At 40.7% G+C, this 15,633-nt stretch overlaps 1 protein-coding gene across 7 annotated transcripts in view; it reads left to right on the top strand.

The window, feature by feature from the left end:
* Positions 1-14,734, top strand: part of TGFBR3 (transforming growth factor beta receptor 3) — a 205,384-nt gene extending 190,650 nt beyond the window's left edge. For 5 of the 7 annotated variants that reach the window (XM_016922373.3, XM_513555.9, XM_009425129.5 and 2 more), the window contains one exon: positions 11,233-14,734. In XM_016922373.3, coding sequence (XP_016777862.3) covers positions 11,233-11,351 — 119 coding nt within the window. In that variant the 3' untranslated portion in view covers positions 11,352-14,734. Of the gene's footprint in view, positions 1-7,540; positions 7,716-11,232 lie in introns of those variants that run through there. The other 2 variants (XM_016922380.4, XM_054685010.2) reach the window with 1 other exon arrangement.
* The last annotated feature ends 899 nt before the right edge of the window (positions 14,735-15,633 follow it).

Below are 15,633 nucleotides of genomic sequence, written 5' to 3' on the forward strand. Positions count from 1 at the left end.
GAGCACTTCATTTTCAAGCTATTATCCCTCAATCTTCAAAATTCAGATGTGCTCCTCCCTACCAATCCCAAGGTTGAAACTTACTAGCCTGATGAGAGAACCTGTTCTGACCCCAATACAGAATGCAGGCCAGCAAAGGGAGTCTTTAATGCAATGGAGAAAGAACAAATGGATTGCCCTGCTATTGATTCTTTCTTAGTTTCCTTACAACTATGGGCAGGAGTGACATGCATTTTGTGGCATTCTGGAGAACTAGAATGTATAAAATCGGTCTTGTTCTTGTTTGTTCTTGGATCCTTGTAGTTTTACACTGTGAACCTAGGTAAACTGTGCCAGATTGATCCGTCAGAGGCAAGTGGCAGGCCCAGCTTCTCTGTTTAGAATTTCACTAATTGTCCATTAAACCAATGAATGCCATGATCTTTGGCTTCCCCTTGGGCCAAGCTGAAAGGATGGCTGATTTAAAGAGGAAGGAAGTACTGAAGGATATTTTGGAGAGTCATATCTTTACCCTCTTGATTGCTAGACAAAACGTCAAGCTGTTGAGAATAAAAGCATGACACAGTGATCCTCTGATAGTTAAAAGCGTCAGATTCAAATCAGAATTTTCACTTTAAATACTACATCTCCTGCCTGAGGTATTTTAGATTATGCCAGAAGGAGAGGAATGGACTCTTTCATGCCTAGCATGGGACATTCACCCAAAAGGCAACCTCTTGGCAAAAATGTAGAAGACTTGAATAGAGAGACTTTGAGTCCTCAAATGCTTGTTCCTAGTCAGGATACTTTGAGTGAGGTATGTTTACGTGAAAGATTAAAAAATGACTTCTCATAATCCTAGCATTTTGGGAGGCAGGGGCGGGAGGATCGCTTGAGCCCAGGAGTTCAAGACCAGCCTGGGCAACATAGTGAAACCATGTCTCTACAAAAAAACACAAAAACTAGCATGGCGTGGTGGTGTGCATCTCTTGTCCCAGCTGGCTGAGGTGGGGATTGCTTGAACCTGGGAGGTTGAGGCTGAAGTGAGCTGTGATGGTGCCACTGCACTCCAGCCTGGGCGACAGAGAGAGAAGTTGTCTCAAAATAAATAAGACTCCAGTGTCATGATTCTGAGTATTATATAACCATCTGTGAATCAGTTTAGGAGGATTCTCCCTCATAAACAGTTTATAAAAGGACCAGAAAGACAGAATTTAGCAGAGCAGCATTTTAAAGTAAGTAATTTTGTCGCAGGAATACTGACGTGTTCAGATCTCAAGCTAACAGTTCTTTGCAACTTTTCCAACCTCCTGCTTGGCTGAGAGGTTCTAGGGCTGTTGGCAGCCTGTGTTGGCTGTTGGGAATGAGTTTGAAAGTCCTCCAAGAAGACTGGGTCACCCACAGATGTTTACCATGTGCCTGCTCAGCCACTGACTGGCCTTGGTCACACAGCTGCACTCTCATAGCTAATCTTGGGCCAGGAAGCCAGGTCCAGGCAGAATATAGGGCAACCAGATAATACTCACTACTGGAACATGCCCCACTGAAATCCCCCCAATAATCCAGACTGTTACCCACAGCCAAGCACACAAACCTGATAAAAAGCAAAACTTGGTGGTATGGCATGTATTCATCCTCATTGAATTTGGAAGTCTGTTGTTACTGATCCTTTTTCCCCCAAGCCAGAGACTTCAGGAGGGCCTTTCAAGTACTGTTAATGTAGAAATAGGTTTGTAAGTAAATTTAAGAAAAATGAAACCAAAGACCTCCCTCCTGTGATGCTTTCCAGCAAAATGAATTACACTGATTCAGAAGGTAAAAGGTTTATAGACACTGTCATTTGGGCTTAAAATCCATTGGCATGACTTATGAGACAGCTTCAAAATTACTTTTCATTAAAAACTGTAGCCTCTGGTTCATTTTATAGATTGCTCTTGAGGAATACCAGCATCATACAAGCACGAAGAAGACTCACTTCAGGACCACATGATAGTTCTTTTCCAGAACCCCTTCAGTTTGTTACCTGGGTCAGCTAGCAGCAATTTAGATTAATAAGGAAGATTGTAATGCAGTGGGCAATGGGGAGAGCCAGGATACAAATACTGGCTCAGTCCGTTCAATTTCAACAGTAATTGAAGCTGTGGAACTCACAGATCGTATATGCTGTATTTGGGGGTTCAGATAGCATCTGCCTCTGTGTGAAAAACAATCCTTAATTTGAATAACTTTCCCTTTGTTTACGCTTTCCATTCCATGTGCAGCACGGAGCACAAAACCAAGTCACAAATTTGGATTGTGGATATCTACTTACATACCTGGAATGTGTGTTACTCTACAAAGACTGGGTTCCCACTTTATCATATGACAACTCTGGGCACAATAAGAGATATTCCCTTAAGGCTGGATTAATTCTGTTTGGAAAACTCCATTCCTAAAACTTACATTCTCTCCTAAGATGCTGTAGAGAGGAGGAGTGCTTGGGGGCTGAAATGGTGCTGGAACCATAGAATGTTCATGCTCCTAGGAACCCTACCTAGTTCAGGGGTCCCTAACTTCTAGTCCATGAAGGTCCCTAAAGTCACATGCAAAATCTTATCTGTTTTTTTCTTGAAGGGAGGAACAAATGCTTTTATTTTTATTTTCTAGTAAAACTTTTTAGCTTCATCAAAGTAGTACATGCAAATAGTTTAAAGGTTGAAATAATCCTACAAGACTCGTTATGAAAAAAAAATCACACCCCTACTGTCCTTACCTTCTTTTCTCACTCCCCAGAGCATTATTTTTGGCGCTTAGCTCATCCTTTTGGATGTTAATCCATACTTCTAAATAACCTGAGTATATTGCTGCTTTTTGACTTCGCAGGTTTACACCTTTGCTCTAGACCTCCTGTTATGGAAAACATCCCCTTCCGCCACCATCCTCTTAATAGAAATATACTGACATTTTGGTTAGAGCAGCATTTACTGTTTACATTATTATGACTACCTAAATGCTAATCACAGTTAACTCATGTAGTATAATATCCTGCATGACTTTTAATTTTCCCTAGAATTAATTATTATCTTTCCCCACCCTACCCCATTAGCTTAATTTTCTTTTCTTTTTTTTCTTTTTTTTTTTTTGAGACGGAGTCTCGCTCTGTCACCCGGGCTGGAGTGCAATGGCGCAATCTTGGCTCACTGCAAGCTCCGCCTCTCAGGTTCCTGCCATTCTCCTGCCTCAGTCATCAGCTTAATTTTCTATGTATTTATCATTAATTCTTCTGCTGACCCTGCCAGCTGTCTCAATCTCCTTTTAATACATTGAGACATATGGAATGTTCTACTGATTCCTTTTCTTCAGCTCTTTCCTGGAGCCTCTGACCTGCTCCTGTCTGAACCAGTTCCCTCCATTTCTGGACACTGCTGTCTTCCTATGATCTTCTTCGCTACCATTCTGTGCATTCCCTTCACTTCTCTTTTGAGTTGTGGATGTCCTGTGTCATGTATCTCCTGCCTTTCTTCTTCCTGGTTTAAAGCGTACAGAGGACGCAAATGTTTTTCACACCTTGCATGTCTGAAAATATCCTCATTTAACAGAAACACCTGGTAGACAGTTTGGCAAGGTATAGAATGTTAGATTATAGACACTTTTTCCTTCGGACTTTTGAAAGCCCTCCTCATTGTCTTCTAGCTCTGAGGATTGCTGTTGAGAAGTTCAGAGCTGTGCAGATTCCTGATCCCTTTTGTATATAACCTGTTTTTTCTTTCTGGAAGAAATTTTACAATGATATCTCTTGAGTTAGGTGTATGTTTATACATTATGCTGGTCACTAATTGGGCCCTTTCAGTTTAGAAACTCATATCTTTCAGTACTGAGATTTTTAAGAATGATTTATTTTTTTCTCACCCCCTTTTTTCTGTTTTCTCTCATTTTAGAAATCATTTTATTTGAAAGTTGAACCTCTTGTCCTTTAATTTTCCTTTCTTTCCTGTTTTCCATCTGTCTGCTTTCTTTATTTTCTGGGAGATTGTCTCATCTTTATCTTTCAGTTTTCTACTGAGTTTTTAATACTGGCTTCAAATTTTTTAATTCCAATAACTTTTTTAATTCTAGTAACTTTTTTCCTGTGAATTTCTTTTCTTTTAAAAAAAGTTCTATTCTTGTTTCATGGGTGCAGTATCATCTGAGAATATTAATATAGGATTATTTAAGAATGAGGAAAAAAAAAAGAATGAGGAAATTCTAAGCTGTGGGTGGGATGTATTGATTGTGAACTTCTTTAAGATGATCTGACTGGGCCATTTTATTGATGAATCCCTGATACCTCATCATTGGATCTTTCCTCTTTAGCTCTTCAGGCTTCCATAAAATATGTTTTTTTGCCTCCTGCTTGAAAGGTATAGGACTGGCTGTTGAAAGACCTTTATAATGGGCACTGATTAAAATAAACTGACATGGCAACAAATTATATTTGGCAAATAGACACCGGAAAGCAAATATCCAGACTTCCCGGCCAGGGTATAATCCTGGCACTTTTCCCGAATGCAAATAGTGAAGCGCATGGCAAATTCTGCAGGAGACAAATTTGTTACAAAGTAGGACTGGAACCCTACTTTCTTGATTCAGAGTTTCACTGTTGCTAGATGAGGCAAGGCCATCTGGCTTTATCTCCTTTTAGGCTGAGCAAAAGAAGCCCAGGTGAGCCAAAATACGTATTAATATATGTTTGCTGAATCCCCCCTTTTGAATGTGGTACTCTTGCCCTCAAATGTGCCTGGTGTTGATCATTTCTGGAACCTTCAGTTTCCTCCTCTTAAGAGAGTAAACTTCCCGTCTTCTTCCTGGATTAGGAAGGGCAGATCTCAGCCCAGTGGAGTGAGGGAGGAAATTTAGAGAACTATTCTGCTTCTCATATAGTTCAGCCAACCCCTCTTGCTTATAGCCATATGTTCAAGGGAGGTTTCCAGAGGTGCCTGATGCCACCATTCCCTGAGTTTTTTAAGGGTTCGGTGACATAAATTGCTTGTTTCTCAGTTTTTCCCACTGTTGGCTTAGGTTTCGGCTCTCTTGAGTCTGCCAAGTCAGTTGCTACTCACCCATTTCCTCACCAGCTTCCAATATATTTTATTGCTGTTATCTTTACTTTTGTTATCTTTGTTTTCATGTGTTTATGCCTTTAAAAGTCCATTTACTGTCATTCTGGTAAGATTTGGGAAAGGAATGCAAGTCAATGCCTTTAAATGCACTATCTCTATGCAAAGTCGTACCCTTGCTTTTTTTTTTTTTTTTTTTAAATCAGTTTCTTAAAGGGAGTCCTTGGAAAATTACTAGTCTGCATCAGCATTTCCTTTTTACATAGCGAGAAAACTGAGCCCAGAGAACTGATGTGACAAGCTCAAAGTTACCCAGGCACAGCGGCCAGGACTGAAGGCTTGCTTTCTTGATTCAGAGTTCACTCTTTTCTTCCTGTTCTGTTATTACAAATTCAAAGGTCACGTAGCCATAATCTTTTTATCTTCCTTCTGCTTATCAGATAATAAACATTAATTAACATGTGTTTTGGTTTTTCTTTTTGCCTCTGTTTAGTGTCAGCTAAATTTTTTTGGTTTGTTCACTCATGTATTCGTTCTTTCACTCAACTTATTCAATGGATTTTTTAAGCTATTGTTAAATGCCAACGCTATTCTAGGCACTGGTAAAATAGCCATGAGCAACAGAAAGTCCTTGCTGTCGTGGAGTTCCCATATATTCAGAGGAAGAGAATAACCAAACAGACTGATTATAAGCAGATTGGCTCAGGCAGAAACCCAGCTACAGGCACACATGCCAACCTTTAGGAAAGCAATGACCTGATGAACTGTGTCAGAAAAATGGAGAACTGACAAGGGAAGTCTCACTGGAGAAAGAAGAAGTGTTTCTAATCTGAAGAATTAAGTTTTCTATTAACCTTTCATGGAAACTGAGGGGAGGGTGAGAAGAAGGGGGAAGGGTATGAATGGCCAGATGCTCCGGGAGGCACTTTGTTTTTTGAGAGAAAAAGACACACCAATAGACACCAGGAAAGCCGAAGGCATTCATCTTAACCTCTGTGTTTAATGGTTTTATAAAATAATGATATGGGCATTTGAGTGAAAAGAGAGTGGAGCCTGCCTTCTTTACAGTCACATTGGGGTTTCCATCTGTTCCAGCTGCATCTGTCTGATCCCTGGGACTTGGTCTCTTGCCTCCTACCTTATCACACCTTAGTCTGTCTTCTTGCTGTTTCTCTTTTCATCGGGCTACACTTGGGAACCTGGAGAAACCTCAGGCCTCTGAAGACATTGGCATCTCCAGAGCTACTTCTAATGAAAACCTCTTACCTGACTTGGGTGGACTTTCGGGTATGCGCTTGACTTTTGCTTTAAGAACACATGGTGTGTTCCATGGAGGGTTGTTGAAAACTGCCTGATGAGTTGGGATGGGCACACCTAATTCAAAACTTCAGCATTTTATTATGCTCTGTGAAACAGTGTTCCTTACACGCTTAGATTTTTTTTCTGCTTACACATCAGAGCAGCCTTAAAGTTGAAAAAGCTTTTATTACGCATTTCTTGTTTTAAGTACGCTCACCCTAATAACCCTGTGAAGTAGTGATTATCTCTGTGTTGACTAAAGGGAAACACAACTAATACACCTACTAAGGTAGCAAGTCTAGCCATTGAACAAACCAGAGCTTCAAGTCCAGTTTCTGACTCAGGGTTGTAGCGATAGCTGTGGAGGACAGCCTTCCTCCTCCACCTGATTTCTCTTTCCCTCTTGCTTTTCTTCTTCTTCTTAGTTATTATCAGATTTTGCATCCTATTCAGGGGCCACAAAGGCAGGGAAGATACCACAGAAAACCAAAGTCCATATACAAACAGGTTGGCCACACTGCAGGAATATAGAAAGAAAGTAGTAGGCAGGACATGGTGAAAAACTTTAATTCTTGATATAGTCTTTTCCCCGTGACTTCTAACAACATCTAACTCACCCCTCCTGGAGAATTATGCTGCAAAAGAAGAGTCTTTTGTGTGGAGGCTGGGGAGGAATGAAATTTGAAAATGATAAAAAGTGATTGAAGACTTCTCTAAATTAAAGGTAGTATCGTTCACTCTGCTTAAAGAGTGAGCTTGTGAATTAATTACAGTTAGGAGATCAAGAAACTGAGACATTAATTGATACAAAATCACATCCAACACGTAGATCTGGAAGAAAATATCTTTATTTTCTTTCTAGCATCAAGGAATATTAAATCTAAAGTGTCCCCAGGTATATGGTTTTCAATCCTGTGCTTAAATATCTCCTGAGAAGGAGATTCCATAAATTCCCTCTATAACTAACCAATCCTCATAATCAGCAAGTTCTTTTCTATCTAATCTAAATCCCTAGTCCTGCCATTTAAACTCATTTCCTCATGTTCTGCCCTCCAGGGAGATAAAGAACAGCTGTCTGCTCCTATTTGTAATAATCCTCATGGAGAGTATTTGCAATAGTCTCCTTTGGCCTAAATACCAAGCTTGCCCTCACCTTTCTTTTTAACTCTTCTCTTGTTTCCCCACAGAGTCCTCCCATGCTATTCACATCTTTCTTGAATAGTTTCTTCCCCAGGACCTGCCATGGTGAAAGACTTAGAAATAAGAATACAGTTGTAATATAGACGCCAAAGAGGTAGCAGGAAGTCAGATCTGGACAACTCCATGCCGTGCTAAAGAAATAAAACATTCTCCATTAAGAAATGTTTTTTGTTTGTTTGTTTTTGCTTCTTTTTTTCTTTTTCCCCCTGGTAGAGACAGGGTCTCTCTATGTTGCCCAGGTTGGAGTGCAGAGGCTCTTCACAGGTGAGATCATAGCTCACTGCAGTCTCTAACTCCTGGCCTCGGGAGATCCTCCCCCTTCAGCCTCCTAAGTAGCTGGCACTGTAAGTGACTGCATCTGGCTTTGTTTTTCTATTTCTTGAGGCATCTCTGGCAGTATCTAGGCCCAGCCATAGGCTAACTGTGAGATGGGTGGAATTAATCCTTAGTGTCCTTATCCTCAGTGTACTCTCCTCCTCCAGAGTATGTCAGGCACCAAATTCCTCTCTCCCCTACTCACTCTCCCTCCTCTCAAATCTCTGTTCCCTCACTGTGGTTTGATATTTTAGGAGGAAAGCAGGAAGACTGAGTACATTTCCTCTGCTGGCCAAGTCTGATATTTATTTACAAGCAAGGCGCCCTCCTTGAATTTCTTAGATGTGTTAATTGGGCCTAGTCTGCTTAGCCACGAGGTCCTCCCTGCCCATCTCCTTTAGGAGCAGCCTTGTTATACTTGTCACCCAAGGGATGTTTTAGAGAAAGTTGGTGCTCCACGAAATCAGAGACCACTGCAGTGGAGAGCAGACAGCCAAAGACCCATCTCAGAAAACCCAGGGGTCTCTGTTGGCCCATTAAGTAGAAGCATCTGTACATTCAACTTTCTTCCTCATGGTGAATTTTTCTGTAGCATCACTTCCATTTGACAGTGAAAAACCTTTTTCTTAATTCTGTCAAAAGGTAAGAGTTATTTTTAAAACATGGTTATATTGAGAAACCTTGCATCTTACATGTGAAAATAGCCACAGAACTGGAAAGGATGATCTGAAGAGGGGACTTTCAATATTTCCCAGCAGATTCTCAGACAGAGACTCACCTTGGCCCATTATTGGATCAAAGTCAATATAATATTAGGTTAACTTGACTTATCCAGCTGGTGAGATGCATCCTGCAGTCTTGAGTGCGGAGGCTTCTTTGTTTTGTTTGGGGTTTTGTTTTGAAGTGTTTTGCATTACCAGAACAAGAGTTCCCAAAACTCGGGAAGTTGAAAGGTCTCTTTAATGGGCACTGATGAAAATAAACTGACATGGCAACAAATTATATTTGGCAAATAGACATCGGAAAGCAGATATTCAGGCTTCCTGGGCAGGGCATAGTCCTGGCACTTTTCCTGAATGTGAATAATCAAGCACAGGGCAGATCCTGGAGGAGCACACTTGCTCCCTGTTGCTTGATGAAGCAAGGCCTTCTCTTTTACCTGCTGTTGGGCTGAGCAAACAAAGCCCAGGTGAGCCAAAAAAGAAAAGATGGAGTTGGCCTCCTGCTTTTCAGATGTATCCTTATTTAAATAGGAAAAAATATTTTTAAAATGTGGTTCATGCATAGCCACATTAGTCCTTCTGATTGATTATGTGAGGATCCAGCTGGGTATGGACCAACATGTAGTTTGTAAGGGAGTCAAATTCTTAAAGCATATCTAGAGTTGTTTGGGTCTCTGGAGGTTGTTTTTGTTTTGACCTCAGAATAGTTAAGAGATTTGATTCCCTTCTAGAAATAAAGCTCCTACTCTGGGGAAAGTGAATTTTTGGCAGAAAGTTATTGCCATGGAGGCTAATTTCCCCAGCCTTAATTATACACACACATGAAGAGTAGAGGGCAGTGCTGGGGAGGGTCCAAAACGTAGGTTTCCAAAAAAGTCAAAAGCAGTGTTTCAGCCGGGCGTGGTGGCTCACGCCTGTAATCCCAGCACTATGGAAGGCCAAGGTGGGCCGATCACGAGGTCAGGAGATCGATACCATCCTGGCTAACACAGTGAAATCGTGTCTCTACTAAAAATACAAAAAATTAGCCAGGCATGGTGGCACATGCCTGTAGTCCCAGGTACTTGGGAGGCTGAGACAGGAGAATTGCTTGAACCCGGGGGGTGGAGGTTGCAGTGAGCCAAGATCATGCCACTGCAGTCCAGCCTAGGGGACAGAGCGAGACTCCGTCTCAAAAAAAAAAAAGCAGTGTTTCTCCGCTTCTCAGGAATATTGACCCCAGTCCCCTATCCATCCCGCCAATCCCAGAAGAAAAGATAATTAGAGGAAGTACAACAAGGGCCAAACTTACAACAAGCACATAAATACTTTGAGGTTGATGCAAAAGTGTGTATAGCTGTGTGGTTCATGAAAGGGGTGACAGAAAAAGCTGTAACCAGACCCAGGGACATGAGCCAGTTCTACATTTTGCAGAACTGCTTTTTTCACAGAGGCTTTTGAGGGGCCCCAGAAAGAGAATGGAAGTAATGGGGCCAAGTTCCTGCACTGGAGGGCAGGGCCTTTCCTCGAGTGTTTTGTTTTAATGAAGCAGCTGGAAGGGTTGCTTATCTCCGGCTGATAGATGTGTATTTCAGCATGACAGGAAAGAGGAGGCTCATTCATAAACAGGCCTGGCCCTCTGGGGTTTCCCACATTGAAGGAGGGGATGCTGCTTACAAGAAGTTTATGAAGTTTATGCTCTGACTTTTCAAAGTAAATGCAGTGTTTTTTATTGGAGAGCCCTGATCACTTTTCCCTACCTAGAGCCATTTTTTGAGGGTTGCACTGAGGCCGGTTTTGCCGAAGAGAAGACTAACTCTAGGGCCTTTTGCACTGATAAATGCAAACCATGTGTGTGACTTGAGGTTTCCTTCCTCTCCAAAGCACTGCACATTTGGCACGATGAATGGCTTTAGCTAAAATGCAGTGGGGTGTGTAATGAAAAGTGGGATGCTTAAAGTGTTAGGAGATACTCACACTGCACCCCACAGGGAACCTCAGTGGGGAAGAGAGGCCATTCGCTGGCAACTGCAGTCCCCATGTGCAAACAGCTAAACCCCTTCCCCAAAAGGTTTTTCCAATAGCAGCTATCCCCCACCCCAGTTTCTCAGGTAATTTATCTGTTTGGCACACAAGGCTCTCTCTACTGTAGCTAGGACAAAGTCTATATTTCACTCCTGTTTTTAACAAGTGCATTCAGAACAAGGCTCCCAAACTTCCAGGGTTCTCTTAACTGCAATTTAAAGGTCACACCCTCCAAATCCTACATTGTCTTTATGAGAGAAGATGGACAGTGTTTCCTGAATACAGGTGCTGGTCAGTTGCCAGCTCACACAGACCAAGTGGTGGTGATTTCATCAAAGGTTGTGGACCCTGAAATCCAGGGACTTTGTCATCAACTCTCAGAGGTCTTAGCCACTAGAGCTGCCTGTCAGTCAGCTGTCTTCTTTTTCCCATTCATGATGCTTTAAAAGTAAAACAACAAATAGCAAAACCTTATTTTAGAAGGTATTCCAGCCATCTAGGACCTAGTCTAGTTGCTTCTGCCCTGGTTGAGAAAAATATCAGTTAAAATGGCAAATGCGGAATAAATGATCTTTTCAGGAATGCACATACATAATATGCGTCTTTCTCTGACTCTGCCTTTTCTTTATTAACTGCAGGGGAGACGGCAGGAAGGCAGCAAGTCCCCACCTCCCCGCCAGCCTCGGAAAACAGCAGTGCTGCCCACAGCATCGGCAGCACGCAGAGCACGCCTTGCTCCAGCAGCAGCACAGCCTAGCCCAACCCAGCCCAGCCCAGCCCAGCTCAGCTCAGCTACTGCCAAGGGCAGGACCAATGGCTGAGCCTCGTGTCCAGACTCAGAGGGCTGGATTTTGGTTCCCTTGTAAAGACAGTGAATTTCAGTATAAAGATCACCCATTGTATTCACCCCACACCCAGGGCTAGTATAAACATGACCCTGGGCTTCTGTACCACACTAGAATTCATGTGAGAAAGCTAAAATGGTGGTCTTCTCCACCAGCCCCTCACAGGCTTGGGGGTTTTCAATGTGAAACACATGCCAGTTTTTAAAATGCTGCTTTGTCCAGGTGAGAACATCCATAATTTGGGGCCCTGAGTTTTACCCAGACTCAAGGAGTTGGTAAAGGGTTAATAGCCAGATAGTAGAACCAGTGAGGAGATGCGGCCAAAGATTCTTTATATCTGAACCAAGATGTAAAACAAGAAATGCTTTGAGGCTTTCTAAGCGATCCTCCTGTCTAATTTGCACCTTCGTCTGGATGCACACTTCTGACCTTGCTGCCACAACCTGTGGGGTCTGATGTGTCCCTTGATGGGTGCTGCCCTCAGGGACTGCACCCTGACAAGTGTTAAGGCAACATTCCTTTCTTGTGCCCTGGGCCAAAACCAATGCTGATGACCTTATCAGCTTCCTGTTTCTTCCCATACTTGCATACACCACTGCAAAATGTCTTAATGCAAATTTTGTATTTCTTACAGGCCTACAGAAATTGAAAATGACCAAAATCAGGAACCACAGATTTGTGCCCATTCCTAATATTTTGTTCTGACAAATTAATGTATAATTTGAGGTGAAATTCAGTTATAAAATCAAGGACGAATTTGCACAGTGATATATTTTTATGTGTATGCAAGTACAAGTATATAATATGTCACCTGGCACATTCATTTTCTCAGTTGAAGAAGAGAAAATTTGAAAATGTCCTTATGCTTTTAGAGTTGCAACTTAAGTATATTTGGTAGGGTGAGTGTTTCCACTCAAAATATGTCAACTTAAAAAAAAATAGGCCCTTTCATAAAAACCAAACTCTAGCAAGATGCAAATGCATGGCAAATCCTGTCGGTCTCCAGTTGGTTATCTGAATAGTGTCACCAATTCCACCAAGACAGTGCTGAGATTGGAAAAGGGCACTCGTTTGGATTGCCTTACTTCTCTTGCCTTAAATATATCCCATATATTTAATATGTCAAAAAGGGCTTGAGGTGAATTTCATTAAATGGAATAATATGATGCCACTTCGCAGCTAAAATAAGCTCAGTGATACCTCCTTGTTAAAAAAAAAAAAAAAAAAAAGAATGCCAGAGGGGAATTATCATGCTAAATTATTTTACTGCTGAAGATAGCTTCATTGCAAATTATTCTTTTTCCAGAATTTCCCCCAAACAACTTAGAATTCCATAAGTAGAACAAGATAGATTCTACCCCCAAAATATTCATAAGCAAATCCCACTGCCCTTAAAATAAGGAAGTTATGCCTGGTTGTCTGTGAATGGAACCTCAGTAGGTAATCCTGATGAAGCTTAAAACCTTAGGGCAGTGTCTACATGGGAAACAAGTATGTGGAAATTGACAATCATTTTTACCAAATCGTTGAGTAATAATATGACTTACCTGATAGATATACACATTCAATAAGGAACATTTTTTTTTTTCAATAAGGAACATTTTAACTAAAACAGATTACTTTAGGGCTGAGATTTCCAGGCTATCTACATTGATCTACTGAAAAATTTCCAGATTTCCATATACAAACGAAGAAGACATGAGTTTAGAGAATTTTTTTCCTTTAATTTTTTTTTAACAGAAGGGTATCAGAGTGGAGGACCTAGATTACGCTACCCGTGTTTGAAAATATTGCGCTTTGCCTAACCTTCGGTGGAATGTATTGTTTCAGCATATTCTATGTATAAAAAAGTTTAAAGATGTCTTCAAAGAAGACTAGAGTCTTTAAGTCACTTATAGCTATATTTTACTACAAAATTTGTGTATAAAGATATATTTAAGTGTTTTAGATAAATTTAAGTTACTCCATATGAAATGTTTAATTTCAGCTACTGTGAATTCTTTCGATCAGTCCTTTGCTTTTTTAAAAAATCTTTTCCATCGTGTTAAAAAGAAAATTAGCTATTAGGAGATATTAAAAGATTGATGTCTTAGAAGGACAGGATTAAAACCTTCTGTAATATATTTAAATATATATTTTTAAGAGAGATGCTACATTGCCAATGATTTTATAAATAATTTAAAATTAATTTACAAATTTATAGATGCAAACCAAAAGATCTTTTTAAAAGAGAGAGAGAGGAAAAAAATCACCTTTTATTTGTTTGGGTCTCATTGTCAGAATTATTATTCAGATCAAGAAATCTGTGTCGATAAAACCTAATCTCATATTGGAGAGTGAATGTCGTTAAGTATTTCTGAAATGTTTCTAAAAAATGAACATGAAAAAAATAAGGTATTTTCTCCCTAGCTTCTCATTACAGTATTTCTAATTGCTTCACACTTTACAGTTTTAATACAAAGTACAAGCTCTACTTTTATAATGTGTACTACAAGTTTCTTTAAAAGTATTGTTGTATTTCAGCTGAACTCTTGTATCTGCAGTCTTTTGTTATTTCTGCAGGCTACACCCTTAATTTGCAGAGGCCATTTTGTTGTTTGTTTGATGCTGAAGCTGTTGTTAAAATGCCCCAAACTCCAAGGCAGATTGTCTGTATAATACGCTATAGCTTTTCACCATGTGGTGTTTACCAGCTGTTACTCTGTATTTTAAAAAGCCAGAGATTTCTTCTGTCTAAACTGTTTCTATAGCATTTTCTAAACAAAAAAAAAATGGTTTTTTTCTTTGCCTTGTAATAAGATTGTAAACCCATTTCCTGCTTGTGTTCTTAGTGGGCATGATTGTGAGTGTGTGTGGGGTGCTCACACGCGTGCCAGTCTTTTTGTACTGTAACTACCTCATGGTTTGAATGATGATTGTACTGCTGGTTGTGTTAACAGAGCACATTTTGTTGGGTGAGTCCTATGTGATTTTTTTCATGTTTGTTTTATCTGGGGGTTGTTCATGAAACTGACAGATGTTTTTCTGAAAAGGACTATTATCAGTTTCCAAATACAATACTTCTCTCTTCTGGTTTTTCCTGAATGAGCCTGATTTTGTTGCTGGTTTTCATCATCTATGAGGGTAAAAAGAGTACCCTTAAAATCCCTGTGGCCAGTTTGAACACCCCTGTTGTATTCTTTTCTCTGTTCAGTGTGTCAGCTATTTTGTGAAGATGCTTAGATGTATAGTTTTGATAACCACAGTTTTAAATCTTTTATCTGTGCATAATAAAAAGATATATATCAATTATTAATATGTGTCTTGTTATCATTAAATTCTACCCTCAGGCTCATGTAACTTTTTTCACTGTGACTTTCTCCTGAATGGATCGTCTGCTCCGTGTTGATGAGGAAGTGGGAGGAGAAAGGCTAAGAGGTCCGGAGCAGAGGGAAGGGCGGATGGACTAGAAGAAGAGTGCAGCAGGAGCTGTCGCTCTTCTCAGAAAAACATGGCAGGAGACTTGGAAGTGGGTGTCTCACCCTGGAAACCATTCCTGGGCCTTCTGTCAATCTCCCAGAGTCAAAGAAAGAAACATAATATACATTTAAGGTCTACTATTTTCAGCCCCTTCAAATACCCCATTGCTACTTCCAGCATTCCGTATCTCCATATGGTACCACCGTCTTCCAGTTGTCCAAGCCAGAAACCTGGGAATCTAACTACAGCCTCTTTGGCTCCCCTCTTCCCAAATCAGTAAGTCCGAGTGTTATTCTACCTCTAAAATGTCTCTTTCTTCAAACCACTGACTTATTCCTACTCTGACTGTTGTTACACACTGCTCAACAGCCATTGTCTCTTGAGTCACTGCAGCAGCCTCCTAACTGGTATGCCGACTTTCCATTTTGCTCCCTTCAATTCTTTCTCCACCATGCAGCCAAAGTAATCCTAAAAAGACTCCATTTTAAGTAATTGCCCCATTTGCCTTCAGGATAAAGTTCAGATTCCTAAGCATGGTTCCGAGGAGGCTAATCTGCCTGCTTTCCCAGCTACTTCTCTCACCTCTCCGGAGCTCAGTTCTATTTGGCATCCTCACCCCCAGACAAATTTGTAATGAAAAAAGTTCTCGTTCAGTATCAAATATTACATTATAGCATTGAATATGCATTTACAGACCACACTCCCCTTTTGAGATTTTTAGTGACTTAGATGATT

Source organism: Pan troglodytes, chromosome 1 (assembly GCF_028858775.2).
Source record: "Pan troglodytes isolate AG18354 chromosome 1, NHGRI_mPanTro3-v2.0_pri, whole genome shotgun sequence".
Classification (NCBI taxonomy): Eukaryota; Metazoa; Chordata; class Mammalia; order Primates; family Hominidae; genus Pan; species Pan troglodytes.